Source organism: Aspergillus wentii (genome assembly GCF_001890725.1).
Source record: "Aspergillus wentii DTO 134E9 unplaced genomic scaffold ASPWEscaffold_6, whole genome shotgun sequence".
Classification (NCBI taxonomy): Eukaryota; Fungi; Ascomycota; class Eurotiomycetes; order Eurotiales; family Aspergillaceae; genus Aspergillus; species Aspergillus wentii.
Window position 1 is genome coordinate 213,507 of NW_024467837.1, and position 24,018 is coordinate 237,524.

The 24,018-nt window shown below is 46.3% G+C and overlaps 14 protein-coding genes across 14 annotated transcripts; 10 read left to right on the plus strand and 4 right to left on the minus strand.

Moving 5' to 3' along the window:
- Positions 1-1,626: 1,626 nt before the first annotated feature.
- Positions 1,627-2,292, plus strand: ASPWEDRAFT_52854 (GFA family protein; the record flags this gene model as incomplete). Its single annotated transcript, XM_040837792.1, has 4 exons — positions 1,627-1,738; positions 1,837-1,916; positions 1,967-2,080; positions 2,194-2,292. 4 exons carry the CDS (start codon positions 1,627-1,629, stop codon positions 2,290-2,292), a joined length of 405 nt encoding a protein of 134 aa, XP_040686364.1.
- Positions 2,293-2,574: 282 nt separating this feature from the next.
- Positions 2,575-3,657, minus strand: ASPWEDRAFT_29841 (zinc-binding alcohol dehydrogenase family protein; the record flags this gene model as incomplete). The annotated part of the gene is made up of 1 exon (XM_040833330.1): positions 2,575-3,657. The coding sequence occupies one exon, from the start codon at positions 3,655-3,657 to the stop codon at positions 2,575-2,577; it is 1,083 nt and encodes a 360-aa protein (XP_040686365.1).
- A 158-nt stretch (positions 3,658-3,815) lies between these two features.
- ASPWEDRAFT_42699 (uncharacterized protein) lies at positions 3,816-5,181 on the plus strand. The gene is made up of 2 exons (XM_040835843.1): positions 3,816-4,392; positions 4,459-5,181. The coding sequence occupies exons 1-2, from the start codon at positions 4,071-4,073 to the stop codon at positions 5,091-5,093; spliced, it is 957 nt and encodes a 318-aa protein (XP_040686366.1). The 5' UTR covers positions 3,816-4,070; the 3' UTR covers positions 5,094-5,181.
- A 371-nt stretch (positions 5,182-5,552) lies between these two features.
- On the minus strand, positions 5,553-6,404 carry ASPWEDRAFT_42700 (protein disulfide isomerase family protein). The gene is made up of 2 exons (XM_040835844.1): positions 6,013-6,404; positions 5,553-5,956 (listed from the first exon to the last, which is right to left on the minus strand). Exons 1-2 carry the CDS (start codon positions 6,381-6,383, stop codon positions 5,881-5,883), a joined length of 447 nt encoding a protein of 148 aa, XP_040686367.1. The 5' UTR covers positions 6,384-6,404; the 3' UTR covers positions 5,553-5,880.
- Positions 6,405-6,739: 335 nt separating this feature from the next.
- Positions 6,740-7,044, plus strand: ASPWEDRAFT_42701 (uncharacterized protein). Its single transcript, XM_040835845.1, has one exon. The coding sequence runs from the start codon at positions 6,773-6,775 to the stop codon at positions 6,956-6,958; it is 186 nt and encodes a 61-aa protein (XP_040686368.1). The 5' UTR covers positions 6,740-6,772; the 3' UTR covers positions 6,959-7,044.
- A 1,094-nt stretch (positions 7,045-8,138) lies between these two features.
- Positions 8,139-8,604, plus strand: ASPWEDRAFT_29844 (uncharacterized protein; the record flags this gene model as incomplete). The annotated part of the gene is made up of 2 exons (XM_040833332.1): positions 8,139-8,210; positions 8,257-8,604. The coding sequence occupies 2 exons, from the start codon at positions 8,139-8,141 to the stop codon at positions 8,602-8,604; spliced, it is 420 nt and encodes a 139-aa protein (XP_040686369.1).
- Positions 8,605-8,799: 195 nt separating this feature from the next.
- ASPWEDRAFT_174139 (DUF3632 domain-containing protein) lies at positions 8,800-9,720 on the plus strand (the record flags this gene model as incomplete). The annotated part of the gene is made up of 2 exons (XM_040831179.1): positions 8,800-9,208; positions 9,257-9,720. 2 exons carry the CDS (start codon positions 8,800-8,802, stop codon positions 9,718-9,720), a joined length of 873 nt encoding a protein of 290 aa, XP_040686370.1.
- Positions 9,721-9,829: 109 nt separating this feature from the next.
- ASPWEDRAFT_42704 (uncharacterized protein) lies at positions 9,830-10,732 on the plus strand. Its single transcript, XM_040835846.1, has 2 exons — positions 9,830-10,112; positions 10,180-10,732. Exons 1-2 carry the CDS (start codon positions 9,835-9,837, stop codon positions 10,646-10,648), a joined length of 747 nt encoding a protein of 248 aa, XP_040686371.1. The 5' UTR covers positions 9,830-9,834; the 3' UTR covers positions 10,649-10,732.
- Positions 10,733-14,976: 4,244 nt separating this feature from the next.
- Positions 14,977-15,821, plus strand: ASPWEDRAFT_42706 (uncharacterized protein). The gene is made up of 3 exons (XM_040835847.1): positions 14,977-15,232; positions 15,278-15,514; positions 15,566-15,821. The coding sequence occupies exons 1-3, from the start codon at positions 15,056-15,058 to the stop codon at positions 15,677-15,679; spliced, it is 528 nt and encodes a 175-aa protein (XP_040686372.1). The 5' UTR covers positions 14,977-15,055; the 3' UTR covers positions 15,680-15,821.
- Positions 15,822-15,984: 163 nt separating this feature from the next.
- On the plus strand, positions 15,985-16,766 carry ASPWEDRAFT_42707 (putative glyoxalase family protein). The gene is made up of 3 exons (XM_040835848.1): positions 15,985-16,176; positions 16,222-16,415; positions 16,463-16,766. Exons 1-3 carry the CDS (start codon positions 16,043-16,045, stop codon positions 16,537-16,539), a joined length of 405 nt encoding a protein of 134 aa, XP_040686373.1. The 5' UTR covers positions 15,985-16,042; the 3' UTR covers positions 16,540-16,766.
- ASPWEDRAFT_185185 (CFEM domain-containing protein) lies at positions 16,729-17,110 on the minus strand (the record flags this gene model as incomplete). The annotated part of the gene is made up of 3 exons (XM_040832068.1): positions 17,005-17,110; positions 16,817-16,955; positions 16,729-16,769 (listed from the first exon to the last, which is right to left on the minus strand). Exons 1-3 carry the CDS (start codon positions 17,086-17,088, stop codon positions 16,729-16,731), a joined length of 264 nt encoding a protein of 87 aa, XP_040686374.1. The 5' UTR covers positions 17,089-17,110.
- Positions 17,111-18,104: 994 nt separating this feature from the next.
- Positions 18,105-20,001, plus strand: ASPWEDRAFT_42708 (sugar porter family MFS transporter). Its single transcript, XM_040835849.1, has 4 exons — positions 18,105-18,451; positions 18,501-18,757; positions 18,804-19,240; positions 19,325-20,001. The coding sequence occupies exons 1-4, from the start codon at positions 18,137-18,139 to the stop codon at positions 19,948-19,950; spliced, it is 1,635 nt and encodes a 544-aa protein (XP_040686375.1). The 5' UTR covers positions 18,105-18,136; the 3' UTR covers positions 19,951-20,001.
- A 119-nt stretch (positions 20,002-20,120) lies between these two features.
- ASPWEDRAFT_743519 (uncharacterized protein) lies at positions 20,121-21,494 on the plus strand (the record flags this gene model as incomplete). The annotated part of the gene is made up of 2 exons (XM_040839461.1): positions 20,121-20,145; positions 20,203-21,494. 2 exons carry the CDS (start codon positions 20,121-20,123, stop codon positions 21,492-21,494), a joined length of 1,317 nt encoding a protein of 438 aa, XP_040686376.1.
- A 578-nt stretch (positions 21,495-22,072) lies between these two features.
- On the minus strand, positions 22,073-23,485 carry ASPWEDRAFT_174147 (terpene synthase family protein; the record flags this gene model as incomplete). Its single annotated transcript, XM_040831180.1, has 5 exons — positions 22,073-22,490; positions 22,543-22,799; positions 22,864-22,873; positions 22,915-23,401; positions 23,446-23,485. 5 exons carry the CDS (start codon positions 23,483-23,485, stop codon positions 22,073-22,075), a joined length of 1,212 nt encoding a protein of 403 aa, XP_040686377.1.
- Positions 23,486-24,018: the final 533 nt, after the last annotated feature.

The window sequence follows — 24,018 nt, forward strand, 5'->3', positions numbered from 1 at the left end:
ACAGTATCTCCAACGTCTAACCAGTACACAATAACTGTTATGAGATAAGGCCGATTACTAAAAAGTATGTAAATATATAGGATCGTGCTGAGTGAATGATTCGTGGGATGAACAGTAATCAGGCAATGCTTATCTTACATCAATAATCTTACTACCAAGTCCAGTTATAGAAATGGAAAGTAAAATGACAGATTATACTGGCAACGGATCTAATTTATGTCTTCCTGTGGTGATAAGCGAATAATCTCAAGGAATATTACTACAGTAGCAGGATGAAGAGCTATGCATGAAATCTTGACTGAAATATAACTATAAGTTGTTGTTAGGCATTTAATGTTTCTGTTTTAACCTAAGCTCCCTATGCCAGACCATGGTCTAAACCCCTCACACCAGTGGCATTATTAATGATTAACCCATGCGGCCAGAGAATATAGATGCAGAGGACGAAAGTGAGGTGGATAGATAAATAAGAACTGTATTCTAAGCTACATCTATGGATATAAAATTTTAATTAAACAGTGACAAAGGCTGGAATTCTTTGTGATGACGTCACGCATTGGTTCAGCTGACTGGTTTACAATATTGGGGTAGTTTATCCCTTAAAATGCAGTACATTTCTAATTACTATACTATCTAGTTATACTAATCTACACTATTTTATAATAATAAAAGAGCTTAATAGATATTCGGTAAGATAGGAAGAAAAATCAGTTATATTTAATTTTGCTATTCAATATTACCCTAGGGTAAAGAGCCCTATAGATATACTGAGTTATTAACTGGATTAACGTTGACTATTTAGGAAGGATTGAGATTTGTTGGATCTCATACGAAACACAGGTATATCAAATCATATCGAAGGATGCACGATCTATTTTTTTCTTTTTTTGATTATGTTGGGGAAATCAATATAGCACAATCACAAACCGTATGAGCTATGATACTACCATTTTGTTGGGATATGAATAGCAGTCGTTCTCGGATGGTTTCCACGTTGCAGACATCATCTACGGATACGCGAGACCTGCACAGCAACCAGTAGTAATACCAGGATCTAAGGTGATCCATGTCTCTTTTTCCTGCACGTACACTAGCCCTACGGACTCTAGTCGATTCTAGAGGCACTTTGCTCGAGCCTGGGAACCCATATCAGTTGGGCCCTAGAAAACGAATGAAAATAAGTGATAGGAAAGTATAGTGTAAGTGTAGTTCCATTGGTGAGCTGTGACTAACCATCTATGCTATTTGAGTTGACCTATGCAACCTCGGCTCGGGATGATCACTCATCATTCCATTCGGCCATAACTTGACAGATGATCAACCCTTTTAAGCCAAGGCTTTGTGGTACTTAGTGTACTTCAGACCGGGTCTAATTTGTCAGTCCATAAACTATCGCTGAGTCGGTCTATCAATCAAGCCGAATCCCGTCAGTCTCGATGGGCGTTGCACAACACTCCCCAACAATGTTAGACCTATCGGTTATAATTGGTTCTCAATTAAACAGCTCTGAGGTTTGACTGTATAATATAGGCCTTGCTCTAGCACTACCAACTCCAATACGAGAGACCTTTCACGAAGAAATTGAGATTTTGCCAATATCTACATCTAAAGATCCGTCAGGGTTCTATGGAACATTTTACAGAAGTTCCCTATGAGGGAAGTTGCCATTGCAAGGCTGTGCGTTTCTCTGCAAAACTACCGTCTCCGCTGTCGCAATTGACGGTAGTCTCGTGCAACTGTATGTACACGAATGCATAATGGCCCCTATAACTTTTATATTCTCCTGTCCTACCAATCAGTTATATCATGCAATTGACTAAACAAAGCCCATTTAAGGTAGCTATTGTCACATTGCGGGCAGTCTACTTGCGTTTGTGGATGACATAGAGATTCACCAAGGGATAAACTCGCTTAAGGTATAAATCACCCTAAGGAATCGGTAGGATCATTGACCAATGTGATATAGGAATATCGGTTCGGCTCGCATACTATACGGATATTTTTTTGTGGAACTTGTGGTGCCAATGTTTACAACAAGTCCGTGAATCCAAAATTCAGAGATGGTCAATGTGCTATCAACGTAAGTAAACAATTACTTGGTTGATTACCTCCTTCGTCTATATAAAAAAAGACGTTCAACCCCATAGAAGAGAGTGTATATAAGCTAACAGTTTTACCGGGATCCCACTTTAGATGCGCCTAGTACACGATATCGATTTAGGGGCCGTAGAAATCAGCAAGGGCGATGGTAAGAATCTTGATCTACCACCTTTAGAAGGGAGCCCACTTTAGATTCCGCGAAAAGACACTACGAATGGCCTTAGAGGCTTCGAGCCTACTACAGTGATTCGGCATATACTTTGTTTTCTGTAGTGTTCGAACCTCATAACGTTTGCAGTAGCGGTTAAGCTCATCATGAAGCTATATTGTATCTGGCGCGAGAATCGTTCTAGCCAAAATCGGAACGTTCTTATGCCCATAGGAATTGAACCATGCACTGTCAAGCTCCCTCTTATAGTTGCACTAAGTCATCTCGAGTTTGATTCATAGTCCTTCGCATAATACAGCGGTATACTAAGCTGGAAATTCCACTACTAACTTGCCCCCGACTACAGTGCCTGCTCGTAACTTGTTCAATCCATCTAGAATACCTTTAAACCAATCCTTTTCCTTGACAGTAGGAATCGGTTTTAAGATGTGTGTGATTGTTGGAAGGACACTGTAAAAGCGGACAAGAGCTTCGCGATCGGCTGGTTTGGCCTCGAACTTTGGGCCAACTGGGGGTAACCACTGAAAAGGGTGACCAAACATCGTATACGCCATCACCAGCTCGTACGACACGCCCGGTATGCTTGACTTGCCGTTAGGCAATAGCGTTACCACCGTACCGCCGGTGTTCTTCAGTACTTCTGCACATACGGAAGTAGATTTTCCTTCGGAGAAACAATCGACGGCCTTCGAGATCTTCGGATACTCCTTGACGACATCTGCTGCAACGGTTGCCGACCTGTAGTCAAACACTGCAGTGGCGCCGTACGCCTTGACAAGGTCGAATGAACGCGGCGAGGCCGTCACAACAACTTTATACCCAGCTGCCGTTGCAATCTGGATGTGAAATAGCCCAGCGCTGGTGGCGCCAGCATAGATGAAGATCACCTCATCGTTATGGGTTGCCTGATCACCGTGGACGAAGGGGATGCCATGACGGACATTGAGGGTCAACATGGCAGTCACGGCCGAGACGCCGTACGTGGTAGCGTCCGTGTCGCTGATTTCATCCGGAACCTTCCAAGCCAAATCCGCGTCGACTTTCAAGTACTCGGCGAAAGCGCCCTTGTCGGGAAAAAGGCCACCGTGGACGACGCCCGCCACGCGATCACCGGGTGTCCATCCAGACCTGACGGCGCTCCCGACCTGTTGGACCACGCCGGCATAGTCGCAGCCGAGGATGGAGTGAGGAGGAGAAACGATATCTAGGTGCTTGAAATCCGTTGGATTCAACGCGACAGCCTTGACTTTGACCAAAATCTCGTTGGGCGAAATTGTAGGAATGGGAACATCGTCCTCGACCTTTCCCCCCTGGCCACCAACTGACTGGCCACTGGCGAGGTTGAAAATTCTGGTGGCAATTCTGCGGTTGGAAATAAGAGCCTTCATGATATGGATGCACGACAAATGACCAAATGATACAGTGAAGAGTATGGAGTCCCAGGTCGTAGTATTTCTGGAAATGGTCAATTATTAATACTATATACCTGTATAGATAAGGCAGATCACAAGGAAAGTTTAAAATGGGCCACTGGGATTGGGCCGGGGATGGAGCAATTATCTTGCCGACGGGGTAAAGTTAACGTTATATGGAACTCGCCCGATCATCTATGGATGGATCCATGGATCCCTAACATGGGAGTCAAGGCACCTCAGTATAGGTTGCTGAGAAATATGTTTTATAAACAGCTGATCTTATTACTACATCATACCTTAGGTTACTCGTGCTTTATACTACTTCAGTATACACAGGCGGTGTTGCGCGGTGAATATCTTTCAAAATCAACCTTAGTTCTCCCAATATGTCGGACTCCAAGAAAAGGTCAATCCTTATCACTGGGTGCGTTGAGACCTATCCACTCCATATTCCCTGGCCTAACCGCTCACCCACCAGATGCTCCCAAGGGGGTGCCGGTAATGCCCTAGCCTTGCAGTTTGCTTCCAAGGGCTTCCGCGTCTTTGCGACCGCCAGGTCGCTGAAGACCTTGGCCAACCTTCAGGGGGAAAATATCGAAACGCTGACTCTCGACGTCACGGACGCGAGCAGTATCAAGGCCCTAGCGGCCGAAATTTCGAGTCGTACAGGAGGTTCCTTGGACATACTCTTCAACAATGCGGGCACTCGTGGGTTATCTCCAGCGTAGTCAATTGCAGGTTTACGCATGGAAATTAACACTGCTGGCACCCTAGTTTACGAAGCACCCGCCATCGAGGCAGATCCCGCCTGTGTGCGTGCACTCTTCAACACGAACGTTTTTGGCCTCATGGAAGTGACTACTGCCTTCACCCCTCTTCTGCTCGCCAGCGTGAGCTCAGCCTTTTCGCCTATAATAGTGAACGTCGCCTCTGTCCTAGCACGCGTCCCGAATCCATTCGCTTCCGCTTACAACGCGAGCAAAGCGGCTGTAGCAGCCTACTCGGACACTCTTCGACTCGAGGTGCAGCCGCTTGGCCTCAAAGTCAAAACCCTGTACATGGGAGAGGTATCGACTCCCTTGATGGCGGCGGACAATATCAACTTTGGGCCGGAGAGTATCTATCAAGTCGTGGAGGATTCTGTAAAGGCGCGAACAAACACTCACCTTGCAAAGACGATGGCGCCGGCTCAGTTTGCCCGAGAGGTTGCAGACGAAGTTCTCAGTGGAAAGAGTACCACCATTTGGAAAGGTACTAATGCCTTTGCGGTTTGGCTTTTGAACGCGGTGGGACCGAGGAATGTATTCGACAGTACCGTGTTGAAGGGGGCTGGACTGGATAAGGAAGAGGCCAGGTCGAGTATTTTTAAGCTGGGCCAAGCAAAGGCCAAGAAGTATGCGCCAGTATAGCCAGCCTCACAAGCCTTAGGGATGCGGACATATTTGGAATCCATATAGTAATGTACAAGTGTTTAGTGTTTGATTTTCCCACCTTGACTGTGCTAATTTTCTTTGAATTATATTTAAATGGTAAGAAAGGCTAGAATTCTTTAATATGTGTAGTAATATAACTGCTATAATATTAGTAGTTTAAATATGTAAGGTTATTTATACTAAGTGACCCTTCACTCTATATAAGTAAAAAGGTTATTAGCTACAATATTAACTAGGATAGGTAGTTATCTATATAGCCCCTATGAATACTCTACCTAAGATAAATAAATAGTTATCCTACTATATGGCCTCTCCTCAATCAGGCTTTAATATAGTGGATAATTACATTCCCACGGCTAGTCTTGGTGTTGACCGAGAGGGCCTCCTTTTAACATTCTTCGTGTTAGGATAATACTTCTATAAGATCAATCGTGGTGCACAACGTCATATAGTAAATAACCACTCGACTGCGGTTAGCTAAAGATTCACATTACTTGTTGGGAGTCTGAATAGTTCCATCTCTTATTATTGAACATTGTGATGATAGCAGGACTGCACTAATCCCAGACATTCAGGTCAGCTGAAGCCAGGATAATCCACTTCCCAAGCTAGCGACGCACCGTCAACTCTGCGACGGATACGACAAACCAACCAAACAGAGCAAACAAAGAAAACATCTCAGTACATCAGCCTGGCACGCAGTGCGAAGTCGTCACAAAATGCTTGATACATTGTATTGAATTAATGGGTCTATGATGCTAGTTTAATGATATGATTGCAAATACAAGCCTGCACCAGCCCCAGTGGAAATCGACTCATCCATCATATGTGAGATAATCCTGTCCACGAGGTTAGCATGTCTGGAACGTGCTATTTCAGTTGGTGGGTTGCATACGAGTCTGCTTCCTGATTGCCATCATATGGCTCATGCGATTCAGGTCCACGGAACACTTTCAACGTAGGATACCAGCCAATCCCGATATCTGAGCATAGCTCGTCCTCATAGTCGCAGTTCACCTTAACCAGGGGAATATTGTCATGTTTCAGCGCCGTAGCTGCTTGCTCGAACTTAGGGGCCAGTGCTCTGGAGTAACGACACCACGGCGCGTAGAAATTGGCTAAAACCAACTCATGCTTCTCCATAAAATCGTAAAATGTCTCCCGGGTCAAAGGCACAGCATCCGAGTTACTTTTTCCGGTATTGGCAGCGAAAGTAGCCGTCACGGCTCCGAAGAGGCTCAGAATATGAGGGGTGAACAGTCGCATAATTGCGCGGTGATTTAAAAACTAGGCAACAGTAGAGAAATACCGAAATTCCAGAAGAGTAGATTTTGAAAAATATTTACCAAGCCTTATGTGAAAAGATTATGAAAAGAAGGGAGGACTGGAGAATAGAGTAGAAGCTGGAGTTTAGGCACCATGGTGGTTTTATTATGTCTTCCCCTCTCTGTGCTTCGCCACGTGTCTCACCCGGGTGAAGCAGTAGTAAAGCCAATCAAAGTGGGTGGGTGGTGTTATATTAAAAGAGGCTCTCACCATGGTGGTAAGAGCCTTGCAGCCTTTCTACCCAGTGGGAAAATCACTTGACCTGGACTGAGTTTTAACACTTTCAGACACAATGACAGTAGTTGATAGGAGACAAATTGAAAGATTGAATGGCTATGCCTTCAGTGTGGAAAAAGGAACTCAAATTTAAAGTAGCAACTGGGTGTGGAAGTGATTTGGAGTCCAGCCTTTTGTCGAAAAACTTCGATTACTTCTGCAAAATAATTGGTGATGGTCTATTCAACTACCGAATTTGCATCCTTTTGTGGTGCCTCAACGAAAGGCAGTGGAGATGATCCGTTAAGTGGTTGAATGTAGAATATCTCAGACAGCAGCTATGCCTTGAAGACGGAGCCCTCAGTATCTCTATAGCCTTAAGAACCACCATGTAATGGAAAGGCAATTGACTGGGTATTCTAACGAGGCTGAATCTCCAAATGCAACTACCAGGAGAAGATTGGATATTAAGCCCAACAAACCACCCACATAAGAATGGAGTTTGCAGCGCTAAGCCCCTGTCTACGCCGTGATCCCAACCCAAATGTTCTTTCTGACACGGCAAGAGTATTGCCTAAAAGTACTAGGTATTTACCCTGCGTGAATGGTTATGGTGCGGACTTGACACTCCTTAGGTTCGGACTTTTAACAAGCCGAGTATTCATTGCTTTAATGGAATTCATAACAAATAAACCAAAACTATTGTTTCATGAAGACAATAGCCTACACGTTTAGTTGTTTGCTCATCCAGATTCAGAAATAAATTTTAAAAATTGATGGGTTGAAGGGTAACTATCTTTGTAAGACTATATGAGAGCTGGGGTAAAGATATTGTTCAGATCGCGTGAAGCCTTGTTCATTCAACGCAGATACTCACGGTTGACGCTCAAGGCTGATAATCATGGCAGATGATAGCTACCAGCCTATCATGATTAACAATGGCTGATAGATGCTACATCCCGCATGATAGGGAGGAAATAGTCCGAGCACTCGAATCTGCGTGATGATTTTTCAAATCTTTCGGGCATCAGTCGTGATACCTTTGTCATCAGGTATCCGGTATGTATGTATCAGGCGATGGTCGGCATCATCCATCAAGAAGACCTATCGCATAATTGCCTCATTATTATGGAATAATTCATTCATTGACTCTACCATGCGTATGACATACGTAGTGGCAGTGCCGAGTGAGCTAGCAAGATTCCTATTTTAATATAAAGCTAGTAGCTCAGAGCATCTACAATCGATTCATCAAATATTTTCTCTTCCAGGTCATCCTCTTTCAAGATATTCTCTTCTATACCACTCTCACAAAAGCAAATTACAAAATGAGATTTTGGATCACGACTAACCAGTCCAGAAACCGACGCAGAGGAATACGTATTGGATGACAATCTTAAACATGCGCTTGATTTCAGCCATCTAAGCACCATGGACCCAGTCGTTGCGCACCTTGCCAGCGAGCAGAAATGAGCCAATATGTTCAATTCCACTGACACTCGCAACATCTTCCAGGTTGAAGTGAAGACGGTGCTCAAACAAGAACCTCGCGTAAGGCTTTCAATTGTACTGATTCAGTCACAGCTAACACATCCAGATTCAATTTCAAACGAAATACAAAATCATGAACCTCACCACCGAGAAATGGCTCTGTGCACGGGATATCCATATTAACCACGATGAAATAGCTACGGTCCTTATCGCTGGACCCAAAGAGGAGGCCACCGATTTCGAATTCACCGAAGGCGAACAGACGGGCGTTATTCCATGGGGGGCCAACTGCAGTTTGCTCTTCTGGGGAAATGATGGGAGACCGAGAGGATATCTTGCGCAGTCTTTAAAGCATGAGGCCTTACGCTCATTGGGTGCAGTGCCTAATGTTCCTGTCAACGAGGGGTGGTTGCGTCCACTGAAACTGCGGGGAGTTGCTCATGGAGAGGCCTGATTGTCTATGGATAGTATCAATTGTCTGTTTCTAATCGTATACACCGCAAGAATGAATCATCAGGCTGTGCTATTCCTCCATCAGGATTGACCCACAGGGCTGTGCATCGCAAGCCTGACTGCCCATTATTTGACTGCTACTTTCTCCAAATCATATCATTCATTCATACGTTCTTTATTTCTAATCTTCCCAATAATGGCCAACCCTCTAGATCTCGACATCGACTACGCTCCCCACGAGCCAGACGAGCTGGAACAGTCCATCTTCAACATCCTCGCTGCCTATCTCCCCCACGACTCCCCAACAACCCCCGAAGAAGCAGCCACCCAAATCCACGATATCTTCCCCTACAAGAACCCGAACATAAAACCCAAAGACAGTAATGCGGTCGGGTGGTGCTATGCATTCTGGCATCTATGGTTCCGAATCGCCCCGCAGCTGGGTTATCGCGATGAGCCCATGCAGCGGTTTATCGCGTTATTCAAAGCCCTCGGGGAACTGCCGGAGATTGTTATAAAAGATGATGACAAGTGGTATAATGGGAGGATGGTGTGGCAGGATAAGCCGTATTATGGGATGATGTTCAGTGAGAGATGGGATATGTGTATGTTCAGCATTATTAGCCATAGTGTATATGCTGATGATTATACAGGCTCCCCATTGCCAAACGGAAAGGATAACAGTAACTGGAAGAATATCAATGGTCTAGCTGCCCATCTTACAAATGCTGGCCTTGATTCGAATCTATACTTCGCTTTGAATTGTATATCGAGTGGTTTAGAGAAATACGACGGTAGGTGCAGGAAGAAATGGTATCTAGAAGGACGCAAAGCAACTGTAGCTCTTGCTGCACCTGCTTCTGCTGTGTGGATGATATTGAGTGCGCCCAAGATACATGAGGCCTGTGAGAAGGAATTGTTGGATAGGAGAGATACTGAATGGTTGGAGGAGAGGGCACGACAACCCTTTTCTGTTGCGCGGTGGGATGCATGGAGGAATCGGTTTGTTGCCTTGATTGATCATCCAGATGCGACAGAGGAAACCAAGGAAATGGCAAAGGCTGCCATAGAGGCGATGGAGGCTGTCAGACCTGGTTCGAGTGAAACGGCTGCCTGATGCTATCCATGGTTGGTGCATTACTTATTACCTTATATATCATCATTCGCAACTTCATTTTCCGTCTGAACAACTACACACTACTCCGTACATGGCAAATATAAGAAGCCTCCCATGCGACATCCAGATGGAGATGATGCGCCATCTGGACACCTTCAAAACACTACACTCCTTCCTGCTCGTCTTCCCAGACCAAACCGACCTGTTCACAGCCTACTTTCAGACCTTCATCCAATCCATTTCAGAATGCTTCTTCCAACCAGATCAACGACGACTGTTCTACACCATCCTCTCAGCCCACTTCCTGCATCCCCTAGAAGACCATCTCAGATTCTTCATGGCAGAGTACTTCCGCCTACCAGAAATACCACACTCACTCACTCTCCCACCCTGTGTCCCCCGCAGCCTCGCCGCCCTCGACTACATGGCCTCTCTCCAACTCTCCCTCCAATACTTCAGTCCCTGCGCCGAGGACATAATAAGCAGAAACGAGCCCTGTCAGACAGACCTGACTCAGGAGATGCTTCAATCCCGCCACCTCCTCCTCCACCTCCAATTCAAAGAAGAACTATTCTCCCGTCTCCCTGAATGCCAGCTACCCTCTGCGATAAAGAGGTTCCGATCGTATTATACTCTCCACCAGAGCTATCACGAAACAAAATTGACCGGGGTCCTGGTACACTGGATGCGCCAGAAGTTGGGCTTGGACGGGGAACCTGTCGAGGAGAGGTATATTCGTGTCGTCGATATCGAGCCTTCGTCTGGAGAATATGCAGGGCTTCCGTTGCTACATCGGCTTGCGGGGGGTGGTATTTGTTCTGAAGATGGGATACGATATATTCAGCATTTTACGAGGGTGAATAAGAGCTCAATGGGAGTGAGAGGAAGTGATAAGTTGCGCATTCCAGGGCCATGGTCCAAGAAGTAAAGAATTTCTGAGAAGACAATGCTGTTTGCTTCTCCGTTGTTATACCCATTCGCTGTACTCCGTACTAGCTACCAATATGATAGATCATATGCAGGGAGTGTTCATGCACTATCCAATTAATCAAACCTTGGGGTCTAGCCCAAGCTCCGATTGGTTATTATTGTCGATCCTCCCAAATCATCGGTTCTGGGTGTCAATAATTGTGTAGATCCGGACGGGGTATTCCGAATGTTCCAAGTATAAAAGCCCAAACAACCCATCATTTTGATCTGTCAGACTGACATACTATCGACTCCTTTATGCTTCTTCGATTGTCTGGAAGGCAAAGTACTTCGACATTATTTCTGTTACACATGCTCTAGTCAAGTTGACTATTCTGCACCATATTCACGAAGAATCTCCTCAACAGCCGGAAATCCCCTTCGACGAGCCCAATGCAACATGGAACATCCATCTCGTTTAGTACTCCGATCTGCGCCGTGAGAAAGCAACAGTCGAACTGCCCTTTCATCTCCTTTAACCACAGCCAGAAAGATGGGCGTCAGGCCATGTCTCTCTATCTCATTCGTATTCACGCCAGCAGCCAACACTTTCTCCAACAAAGTATGATTCCCAATCTCAATCGCCTTCGCCACGGCTCTACGCCCCGGCCACTCTGCAAGCTTCAGATCAGCGCCATGGTCGAGTAACATTTCTGCTACTCTGTACAATTTTTGCTTCATCGCGCATCCGAATGGTGATGGACATTCTTCATAATATCGGCTCCAGTTGAAGAATGGCGAGCCATAGTTAGGGTCGGCTCCATGTTCCAAAAGTAATCCGACTGTCTCCTCATCGTGGTTTTTCACCGCGTAGTACAAAGCTGTTGTTCTGCCTCCAAGGATGTTGGGATTGGCTCCTTTGGATAGCAGGAGCGATATCATGCCACGTTGTGTCCTTTGCACTGCATACCACAAGAGGGGAAAGTCACCACTGTTTACATTCGCTCCTCGGTCGATCAACAGTTCGACTATCGTGTATCTGTATTGCAGCATTGCCACCGACACGGCAGTTCGTAGTTGTCGTCGATGCCGTGCACAGTGGTCAATGTCAGATCTCTGGTCCAGCAAAAGCTTGACAATCAATATATCCCCACGCGCCGCGGCCCAGAGCAGCGGAGTGCAGTCTTGGTAGTCTTTCGCGTGTATATCCGCACCGGCATTGAGCAGTCGCTGGACAGTATCGACATGCTCTCCCATTGCTGCCAGGTGCAATGCTGTCATCCCACCAAAGTGTCTCCTCTCCACATCTTCTCCCTGATGTAATGCCCAGTCGACAAGTGTTGTAAATCCTCGCCTCGCAGCAAGTCGGAGAAGATTGCCTGCTCGGAGATTGAGTGCCTGAACCGAAGCACCACTTTCAACAAGCGCATTCACCCCCTCGGTATGATGATTGAGCATAGCAAGATAAAGCGGCGTCCTATTCGTATGATTTCGCGCCTCGATATCAGCCCCCGCCGCGAGAAGAATCCGGATGATCTCTGCGTTTCTCCCTCGTGCTGCTTGAGAAAGAGGCGTATTCCCATACTTGCATCGCGCATCAACAACCGCCCCCAATTCAAGTAACCGCTTCACGATCCGCGTACACCCCGTCTCTGTCGCGCGGTGCAACGGAGTCTTATTCCTGAGATCGCGTGCCTCGATATTTGCCCCTCGTTCAATGAGCAGTTCAAACACTTCTGTGTGATCAAACTCAGCAGCGACAGTCAACGGCGTCGCGCCATCTTCATCCCAACACCGCAATTCATACTCCTCGCCTTCACCCTCCGCATCGTCATCAAGTCCCGCATCGAGACATTTGGCTTCAATATCAGCACCGTAATCCAACATCAACCTCACAACTCCAACATGACCACCCCTCGCCGCAGCATGGAGAGACGAAATCGGGATATCAGACGGTTCTTCCCCGCGCAACTTTTCTAACTTGACCATCGGATCACCCTTTTGGCGTAGGGATTTCTCTGCTACACTGTCTAGACCTTCCCATGCCGCGAGGGCCAAGACGGAGCTTCCGCAGTAGAGGGCGTTGTAGTGGTAGAGAAAGTCTTCGAAAAGAGTGTGCAGTTGGTGGTTTGTTTGTTGGAGGGCGTTGATGTCTGCTTGGGGGAGGTTGTTTGCTATCAATAAGATGAGTTCGTTTGGGAGATCGAGTAGCATTTTGATAGAATATTTATGATGATGGGATAGATAACAGCGGATCGTCGTGTTGATGATGTCCTCTGCCATCCTGGCAAGGTAGATTTGCACCGCCACAATAGGAAATGAGTCAACTCTTTACAACACATGTCTATCTATGGATTATAGAATGTATATTTTGATAATACATAATATTCCTTGGATTATTAGAACGAATTTTGGATATTTCTTGATGTATATTAAATATTATCGAAACTATGAGCACGTCCGTTGTCGGATTATATATAATGACAACATTAGTACTCCAACTCAACAAAGCACTCAAATATATATCACCACTACCGAGAAACATGAACGGTACTATATTCAAATAATATGCCGTTACATTAGTATATAAAGGAATCTAACAAGTATAATGTCGAAGAACATGGTCTACGAAAGACTTTGTACACCTCGGAGATAGTTTTCCAGTTGCCGATGTCTACATCTAATCTGACGGCATCAACGACCTGTATTTATCTTGAATATCCAATATAATGAAGAGTGAATATTCATAATAAAATGACATACAGTTTAATACTGACTGGGCATTCATTTTATAGTCACCACTTAACTTTGGCTTTAGGAAGTACAATACTACCGAATTCACCATTATATCTGATAGCATGAATTTGTAGATAGCTCTCTACTGTACACATCAGTAATATCTGACAGTCTAAATTACCCTTGTGTAAAAACTGGAATGAAGAGTAATGCCCTAACAATGTACCCCATTCGATTGTTCACTTTGTTACCTGGATCAGGTACTCGGTACACCAGCAAATATCTATGGCGTCTTAATAACGCCCCTTCTACAATAGATCGAGGACGTTGAACCAGGCATCATAGATAACAAGGTGAAATTCATTCCTGTGCTGATGGTGAATAGCTAACGCATTGGTATCTTCCTTGGCGGATTGTAAAAGCCATGTCGTAGTTCTAGTTTAGAACCAACAATCTGAATTTACATGCTGTTCAGGTCTACACCACGTCCAGCCAGACCCTATCGAGTCTATGGCGAGACTCAAAAGAGCTCACCGGTAACTCAGCCTGTTGGGGCAGTGACCGCTTGTTGAAATTGACTGGATTCTGTAGGGGGTAGATGGTACTTTCTATCTTGACATTGATGGAGAACTAGACAAAGAATATGCCAAGGCAGTAGTTACCAAGTGGGACTACATATGCAATCGAAAGCAATGGAATTTCGATAAAGCAGCCTCATGTGATAGGTTCAATCGACGTGTACGGTATTATGTAAAATGATTGGCTGTTGGGCAAATCTGTCAGACCGTATAAAATATTAACACGGACAGTTGGTCATCAGCAAGGGGATATTATACGGAAAGTGTGCATGCATTTATTAAAGATATTATGTTACCGACCTGATCGGAAAGTAGCTGGAGTTGACATGAAAGCTCAAGAGGTTGTTCCTTTGGCATAGAGATTCGAGAATGTCGGTGCCTGGCAAATATGAGATAGATCACATGAGGTAGCCGCTCAGGAGTTCGCCGACTCATTCCAGAAGTACCCAGCTACGCTTAATGATCTGACATTCCAACACTGTTAGCAATCTTAAATCATTAAGTTAGGCAACTGCAGCATTCAATATGCACTCCGCACTGCTGAATCTGCATTTATTGATTGGTTTGTGCATTGAAGTAGCTCAACCAGCTTGGCGGAAGTAGCCGATGCAATACCCCGACATATTGCATATCTTGGAATCCTACCTGTCATATATCATGTTTACAGAGTATAACGAGGCCTTAGCCTGATCTACAGGGGAGCGTTCCATTGAACCGAGTAATGTGCTGAGGTTGAGTTAAGAGAGATGTGCCATATGTACTTCCTAGTTTAGACAGTACTATGTATCAACATGAAAGAACGTCCCCTTGCGTCTACAATTGGAGCATAACGGGGTAGATCGATGGACACCGCTACTCCATCATTGGCAGACAAGATCGCCAACCGATGCATCTGCAGGAACTATGCATACTCGATCTGCACGACGATCAGACCTCTATACTCCTTTTGACCTGATCTATCCAACATCCATCGCCATCAGAGGTATAAAGAGGCAGTCGACTCCCACCCAATCCGTTCTCCATCAACAATCCAATCGCAGTCTCTCTCTCACTTCACTTCTTCTTCTTCTTCTCTCTTCGGTTCAAAACCAGATCTCAACAACTCCGTCAAAATGCAGTTCAAGCTCCCCGCCGTTGCCGCCTTCTTCGCTGCCGCCGCCCCTGCCATGGCTGGCCACTGCGGTGTTGACGTCGTTGTCAAGGCTTTGCAGTCCCTTGAGACCATCACCAGCAACTCCTACAACCTGGTTCAGGGTCTTGGCCCCCACAACGTCGAGGCTACCTGCGGCGTAAGTCGTCCACAGATTCCCCAGTGAAGCAAGCTAACAGAATAGACCTTCACCGAGAACACCCACAAGGAGATCGCCGAGATCGACGTTGTCCTCCACTGCGACATTGGCGTTTCCTTCGCTGTTCCTCAGCAGAACCAGATCTGCGGTCTCTGGCACTCCATCCTGGGCAACCAGTTCCACGCCCAGAACGAGCTGCACCAGCACGTCCAGGTCATCAACAACACTCCTTTTGCCTCCAACTTTGTTGATGTCGAGAACAACTACGCCAACAGCATTGACGTGAGTTTCCCTCATACTATCATGTGAATGACTATATACTAATGAAGATAGCAATTCACCAACTTCCTGAACCCCTTCATCCCGGTCTGCGCACCTACTCTGGCCCAGTCCCAGCAGAACATCGTGCACGTCCTCAACGGCATCACCGCCACCGTCGTGGTCTAAATGCATTAGCGGGACTGTATATCTGCGACTTGTTGGATTGTACAGAAGTCAGCAAGCATAATCCCCTGCACAGATTGCATATAGCATCCATTCAGCCCTTCTCTTCCCCCTGGCGGAGACGATTGGTATATATATTGTTGAGATCTGGTATTACTCATAGTTTAATAACTAATACGATCATTGTTGATTCTTACCTATTGTGCTTGTTTTGTAACCTTAATTCAACACGGGATTTGATTTCCGTGTTTGTTACCGCATCGCATCATCGGTGAACCGCGATTATAAAAGGGTGCGGGGTCATCCTTTTCACCTCGCATCAACATCAACAAACATATACCATAGAATCAAATATCATAAGGCAAGATGATCTCAGGAATCGCCCACGTCAACCTCCTCGTCCCCGCAGGCACCCTGCCAGAAGCCAACAAATTCTACGTCGAAACCCTCGGCCTCATCGCATCTCCTGTCCCCGCAGCCATAAAGGAAACAACAGCATGGTAAGCCCCTACACCATAACAAAACGACATATCTAAAAAAGAAAGGTTCAACATCGGAGAAAGCGGCCAACAAATCCACATCGCATTCGGAAATAACGAGCACAAGTCAACTCGCCATCCGTGTCTGCGTGTCGGTTCCGTGGACGACCTGCTGAAGGTGCAGAGGCGGATTTATGAGCACCATCTGGCGGGTGATTCGGCTGCACCGCAAGAGGCGGATAAGCCGGGGGAGAGTTCTGGTGAGTAGTCTATACTGGTTTCTGATGGATTAGGCTGATTGATGTAGGCGAGAAAGGGGTGGAATTTCCGAGTCGGTTCTTTGCGAGGGATTATGCGGGGAATAGACTTGAGTTTAGCTTGTGAGTATAGATAATTGCTTGTTCTGATACTCTTTCGTCTCTACTTCTTCGTCTCTCATAGATGTACTCTAGTATGAATAAATTTCAATATAGAATCAAACCAAAGATCAATTACCGGCCAAGTCTATCGTAATTCTACTACCTCTATCTTCAGACAAACGATGATAATCGCTGTCTGTATAAAAGAAACATCCTAGATATTGGCACACTCGACATCCTTGGCATCAGTAGCATCTGCGAAATCAGCAATCATCGTCACCATCTTGGGTGAATAGACATACACTTGAGAGCAGTCTCACTGCAAACAGCCCCAATGCATTCCGAGCACTCGTTGAAGAAATCCGGATCGACGCAGATACACGATAGATTCTTTACGTCGGTGCAGCTGCTATACTTAAGGGCTTGGTTCATGCACGACCACTGAGTAATCAGTTAGCGTCGCTATGAAGCAGAATAAGTGAGAACATACAACACAAGCGCCATCAGCGACATCATCTGCCAGGACAGCGCCGAAAAGAGGCGCCAGAGCAACGAGGAAAGCGGTATACTTCATCGTGTTTCGATTTGTGGCTCAGAACGTAGATGTATTTGATCGATTGTGTGATTGAGACAAAGCATTAGGAATTGCCATGCTTAAGTAGTATTTTTGAGAAGATGAAAACGGTTAGCTGACGACGATGAAATGACGTTGAGTTGTTCTATATAGTCAATGTATTCGGCTAGGATTCCGCTTTCGGTAATGGGATTGTTGGAATGTGCCATCCCTTGATCGGAGAACGTGGAGCTGTCACGATGCGCATTCCGGATGATATCAATCTGACATTTGGTGGATTTATCATGAATTATGATAATATGCAGTGGATACCATGTTTATTAGGGCGGTGGATAGGTGTGTCAAACGTCAAATAATAGCATGGCGGGAGATGTTCATTCCATATTAAGGCATTCCAACGCCACGGTAGTATCGCTGCATTGAGAATATGATGGGAAATACCCAAAGCGTTGTGACTGGCTGTTCCTGAATCAGAGACAGCGTTGGTGTCACACCCGCAGGCACAATAAGAACAAAAGCCATTATATCATAGCATGTGTTACTTTAATATCTCAATAAAAACATGCTCAATCCTGCTTTTGGTACATATAGCCGTCAACCAAACTATAAGGTTAGGATGACACTTGCTCTTGGACGAGAGCCTGTCATAACCAGACCAGCCCATCTAGAAAGTACCACACCCATGGAAATACTCTGCCAATTACGCCATGATTCCGTCTGTGTCCATTCAATCAGCATCAAACCTGGTCTTAGCCCGGCCATCCCGAAGCATAATTCGCCACTCCGCGCACCTCCTCGAGGCGATTTGCGGACAAATAACCGCTTTAGACACACTCTGCCATGGAAATAAATACGCCGCGTGAGCCAAATGACCCAGAAAGGTAAAATCCCCAGACTGACTTCCCCGTGGGGAGGCGAGGGGCTGGAAGCATATTGCAATGGATGACGTCGTGATTCTCGGCGGGGGAGCATATAACATCCGCATTTCCCACTGGTTCTTTCTGTTGTTCACGATTTCTGAACGATAAATAAATCAATTGATAGCAAAATGAAGAAACTCCATCTCATGAAGAAACCTCATCTTCCCAAGGTTAACCCCGCGAACCACTTTGAAGGGGTAGTGGGCGATGACAATAATCACAACAAAGAGGATGAGTTTGTCGACACTCCCATCCCGCTGCTGACATGGCGGTCCTTCATGATGGGTATCTTCGTGTCAATGGGTGGATTCCTCTTTGGCTACGATACTGGCCAGATTTCTGGATTCCTGGAGATGAAGGATTTTCTCCAACGATATGGTGAGCCGAGTGGGGATGGGAGCTTTTCTTTTACGAATGCTAGATCGGGAGTTATAGTTGGTTTGGTATTTTACCCTACCGTTCCCAATTATGAGATCTTATACTAATTCTTAGCTCTCAATTGGCACACTCATCGGTGCTCTGGTCGCAGCACCTATCGCCGATCGAGTTGGGCGCAAATGGTCGCTGTCGATTTGGAGTTTGATGGTCTGTATTGGAATAACAATTCAGATCTCCTCGCCTATCGGCAAATGGTACCAAGTAGCCATGGGTCGGTGGGTTGCTGGTCTAGGAGTAGGCGGATGCTCTTTGATTGTGCCCATGTACCAGGCTGAGTCTGGTCCAAGACATATTCGTGGTTCGCTGGTCAGGTGTGTATCGCTCTTTCCATGATGATCATGTATGCTAATGGCATAGCACCTACCAACTTTTCATCACACTCGGCATCTTCGTCGCGAATTGCATCAACTTTGGAACAGAGGCACGGCCAGATACAGGGTCCTGGCGAATTCCAATGGGCATCACGTATCTCTGGGCTATCATTCTAGGCGCTGGAATTGCGTTCTTCCCCGAAAGCCCTCGGTACGACTATCGGCATGGTAAAGTCGACAAAGCTATTGACACTCTGTCGAAGATGTATGGCATTCCCAAGAACCATCGAGCCTTGCATGTGGAATTTGAAGAGATCAAAGAGAAATACGAACAGGAAGTGCAGCGCGGGAAGACAAGCTGGATTCGAATGTTTCGGGCTCCTCGAATGGCATATCGGCTTGCGGTTGGGACGTCTCTGCAGGCTCTGCAGCAGTTGACCGGTGCCAACTACTTCTTCTACTATGGCACGACTATCTTCAAAGGTGTGTCATTCGTCTACGTCAGATGAGGCCCAAGTGCCTCAATGTAACCACCCTTGAACAGCCTCACTAATGCAACTACAACAGGAGCTGGGATTCCAAACAGCTTTGTCACACAGATGATTCTTGGTGGCGTGAATTTCGGTACCACCTTCCTCGGATTGTATCTGATTGAAAACTACGGCCGCCGCCGCTCGCTTGTTACCGGCGCCCTCTGGATGTTTGTCTGCTTCATGATCTTCGCCTCCGTCGGCCACTTTTTGCTCGACCACGAACATCCCGAACGCACCAAAACGCCTGGCGTCGTCATGGTAGTCTTCGCTTGCCTGTTTATCCTGGGCTTCGCCAGTACATGGGGCCCTATGGTGTGGAGTATCATCGCAGAGCTATATCCAAACGAGTTTCGAGCTCGTGGAATGGCGCTTTGCACAGCTTCTAACTGGCTGTGGAATTTCCTATTGGCCTTCTTTACGCCGTTTATCACGAGTGCAATAGACTTCCGATTTGGATATGTATTTGCGGGGTGTTTGTTCCTGGCTGCGGGCGTTGTGTACTTCTGTGTCATTGAGGGCAAAGGGCGGACATTGGAGGAGATTGACACGATGTATGTGATGAAGGTCAAGCCGTGGAAGAGCTCCAAGTTTGTGTTTCCCGAGATGGAGGCAGCCGAGAGACGGTCGTCCAAGGGGGGTGCGTCGCATGCTTCTGTTTGATTGTATATTAATTAGTATTGAATTGATGTGATACTGTTGCATGCTCTATCAATCAGCAGGCCAACTGTGTATCAGTAGCCAGTAGCCTATAGTTACAGTAGTTCGACAGGTCCCTATATTGCATAAAAGGACCGATAGCCTTGCTAATTGTTGAATTCATCACCGCCATGATGGGTCGTTTCTGGTGTCTTGCCGGTCTCTTCTGTTTTATCCTTTCCGCTACTGCTCGTTCTGAACAATTTAAACCCGAAGACACCATCACTCGCGATGTCTGTATCATCGGAGGCGGCAGCACCGGCACATACGCAGCTATTCAGCTAAAAGATCAGAAGCAAAGCGTCGTTGTTGTCGAAAAAAAAGACCTCCTCGGCGGCCACACAGAGACACTGTATCTCCCCAACGGCCAGGTCGACTACGGCGTCCAAGGCTTCTTCAACAACAAAATCACCACCGACTACTTTGCCAAACTCGGCATTGACCATGAACCCTTACTCCCTGGCTCGTTGAAGACGGACAACGTCAACTTTCTCACCGGCAAGAAAGTCCGTCCTCCTTCTGGTCTGCTGGATACTATTACCGCTGCTCTGCAGTATCGCAGCGCTATCCAACAGTTCAGCTACCTCGAGTATGGCGTCTATAACCTGCCTGACCCTGTTCCGGAAGACTTACTCCGTCCATTTGGCGAGTTTGTCTTCAAACATAACCTGCAGGGTGCATTGAATCTCATCTTCCTGTTCGCCCATGGCGTCGGTAACCTTCTCGAAGTCCCTACTCTAACTGTCATTGCCAACTTTGGCATCCCCCATATCAACGCCCTTTTACAGGGCTACATCAGACCCAAACATGGCGCATACGAGCTGTTCCAAAAAGCAACTGACAAACTCAGACAAGACATCCTCTTCCAATCCACCGTAGTCAATGCCACCCGCACCACTAACGGGGTAGAACTCATCGTCCAACACGCCGACGGATCCCGCAAACTCATCAAAGCAAACAAACTCCTCCTCACCATCCCCCCAATCCTCTCAAACCTAGATGGCTTCGACCTATCCGATGCAGAACGATCCGTCTTCCAGAAATGGGAGTGGAAATCCTACTACGCAGCCGTCCTCAACAACACCGGCATCCCAGATGCCCGCAACGTCGCCAACCTCAATCCAAACAATCAACCAGGCAGTCTGCCTACTACACCGTTTATCTGGCATCTCGACTACCCGGGTGTATCAGGCTATCTCACACACAAGATGGTCGGCGATGCCAACTTTACGGTGCAGCAAGCGAAGGATCTTATTTTCTCTGATGTTCACCGGATGGGGACGGCGGGGACGTATGAGACTAGGCGTCCGAATATACTTGCGTTTGCGGATCATACGCCTACTACTATGGCTGTTTCGCCGGAGGAGGTGAGGAATGGGTTCTATAAATCGCTGTATGCGCTGCAGGGGCAGCAGAGTACGTTTTATACTGGTCTTGCGTGGTGTTCGGATTATGCCACTTTCTTGTGGAATTATACAGATAGTGTGATAGAGAGGATGCTAGCCTAGTCTTTATGTATGGTCTTATTCTAATTGAATTATCTTTCTAAAGTCAACCGGTAGTTGGGTAGTAGACTATTAGCAGAGTATGATGAGCTGTCTGCTAAAGCTATGTCAAATACTTATATTTAAAGTCTACAATTAGTAGACTATAGTGATGGAAAAGGGTTCTTTCTTACCTATCTATATATATAGAAGGGATAGGGGTATATAGAGACCATATTTCCTACTTATGTACCTCTCTTCTGTCCTTTATACCTATATATATTATACCGGCTCGCAGTGTTTATCTTCTAGTTTTCCTACTGGGTTACACCCATATGCGTTAGATGGGCAGGGGCATAGGTCAGGACTATAGCTAGTATACGGCATTATTTATTATATGGTACGATAGTGTTGACTTTAAAAAAAGGTTAGGGTTATGGTCTGGCATGGTATAAAGGCTGAAACATGTTGGCTGAAAGGTTGTGGGAAATAACGTTAAATAGACAGCACACACACACACGTTATCATTCTGTAATATCCAGTCTCAAATCAGATTCAATTACCAACTGTTGAATTCCCAAGTAATGAACGCATTCCACCCACTATGACAGTCTGGTCTTCTCTCCACCATACCTCGAAATAATCACCGAACCCATTGCATTACCCGTCATGGCATACAATATTCCATCCACAAACCTCCATTCCTCGGCGGTCAAAACATCCTCAGAAATCAGTCTATCGATTTCAGTATCAAGCTTAGTCTCCGTCTGCAGCTGAGCCGCCAGTGACAGTTCGAGGGCGTCTTCATAGCTAACGCCCATGAGGGTTTTGACCACATGCACGCAATTGATAAACGTATGCGCTTTTCCTGTATCAAACGCACGTTTCTCCTTTTCGAAAGACGCAATGTCATTTTGCAACAGGATTTGATCTGCAATCAGTTGGATGACCGGCGCGAACTTGGGATCGTGATAGTCGACGGAGGAGACAATGCTGCATCTGGCCGATGCTATGATCAAACTAGGCAAGTCAATTTCATCCTGCCATCTTTCAACGTGAATGGTGTTCTTACGTCACTGCGACATCCCGAGTCCTGTAGTCCATGTACTCCCTTACGGTTGAGTACTCTTTTGGTGGAGCGGGCTTGTCGTAGAAATAGACCAACTGGTTGATCATGTCTCTGGCGCTGTTTGTTCCGGATTCTCGGTCTATCTCGTCGCATTGCTCGATCGTCTCGTCGATTCTGGCTTCGACTGCTGTTCGGGATGATTTGTCTGGTCTGAAGCCGGGTCGCATGCGGCTGACGAATTTTTCCTGGACGATATGCCACTGTGGGGGTTAGAATATACTTGGATAGAGTGGTGGTCAACCTGCCAAACTGGGATCATTACACTCCCAAAACTCTAGACAGAATTAGCTCCATGGTCAGACGGGTGGGACGTACACACCATCCAGAATGAACACGTAGGCATTCGCATCAGCCACCGGCTTTGCCCGTCTGGGCTCCGCAAAAGGATACACGAATATCGCGAATGCCACAAATCCATGCTCGAATCCACGAGCCAGTTCCTTCTGCGTGATCTCCGTCAACGATTTTCCAGCACTCACCAGTCCCTTTGTCGTCTCGTCCTGGGAGAATAGCTCCAGTATATCTTTGCAAGCGTTAATGCAGATCTCCCAGTATTTGTTCTGAGCTGCAGCCTGGACAGCAGTGGGCCATGGGAGCCCGGCGGCTTGGGGGAATAGCTCGACTGCATGGTCAGGCCGTTCAAACTGAGGTTCGGTCGAGGTATGGCTGAAGCATCTTTGCTGTTGATACTTGTTCAGATTGAGAGAGGGGAAGCGGAGATAGTTTATTTCGCCTTTGATGGTGCTGTGGGCGTAGCTGTATGGGAACAGGTGCTTTCGGTTTTCTGGAGAGCAGATGCTGTCTTTGACTATTAGCAGGATGGATGGACGGGGCGGATACACAAACCCTTGACGGATGATTTCGTTATGGCGCTGGTGATGGTCATCTTGGCAACGCTGTAGCTCTGTAGTCAGAAGCTAATCTGGATGGAATTGTTTTCCTGAGATTAACCAGCCTAAACTTAAATAACCATTGCGGCGATGCCGTGGAGGCCTACTATATACTGGCCCTTTCAGGATGTGGTATCCCTCGCATCAGCAACACTATCACAGCATATCATTCCTGGCTGATGATGGTGTGATGCAATGAGAAACTCAATATCAGTCCGCATATTTAGTGTTCATGACATTTCCAGCCCTGTCCTACCATTGGGCATTGCCTTCGGCATGTCTTTCCATCTTCTATCAGAAAAACACTATTCGATAACGACAATAGAAAAGAAATACAATACCTGGCCGTCTTTATACTGTAATCTACTATGCTTTCTGCTGCACGGTTGACTTGCGAATATAGCCATAGCAGCAGTCCAAACCCCAGAAATGCCCTACTCTCTGGAATGTTTAATCGTATTTAGGGTTCCGATCATCTACACAGTGTGACATCGGCGCAAGCCACTTCTTGCTGTAAAAGGCTACCTAC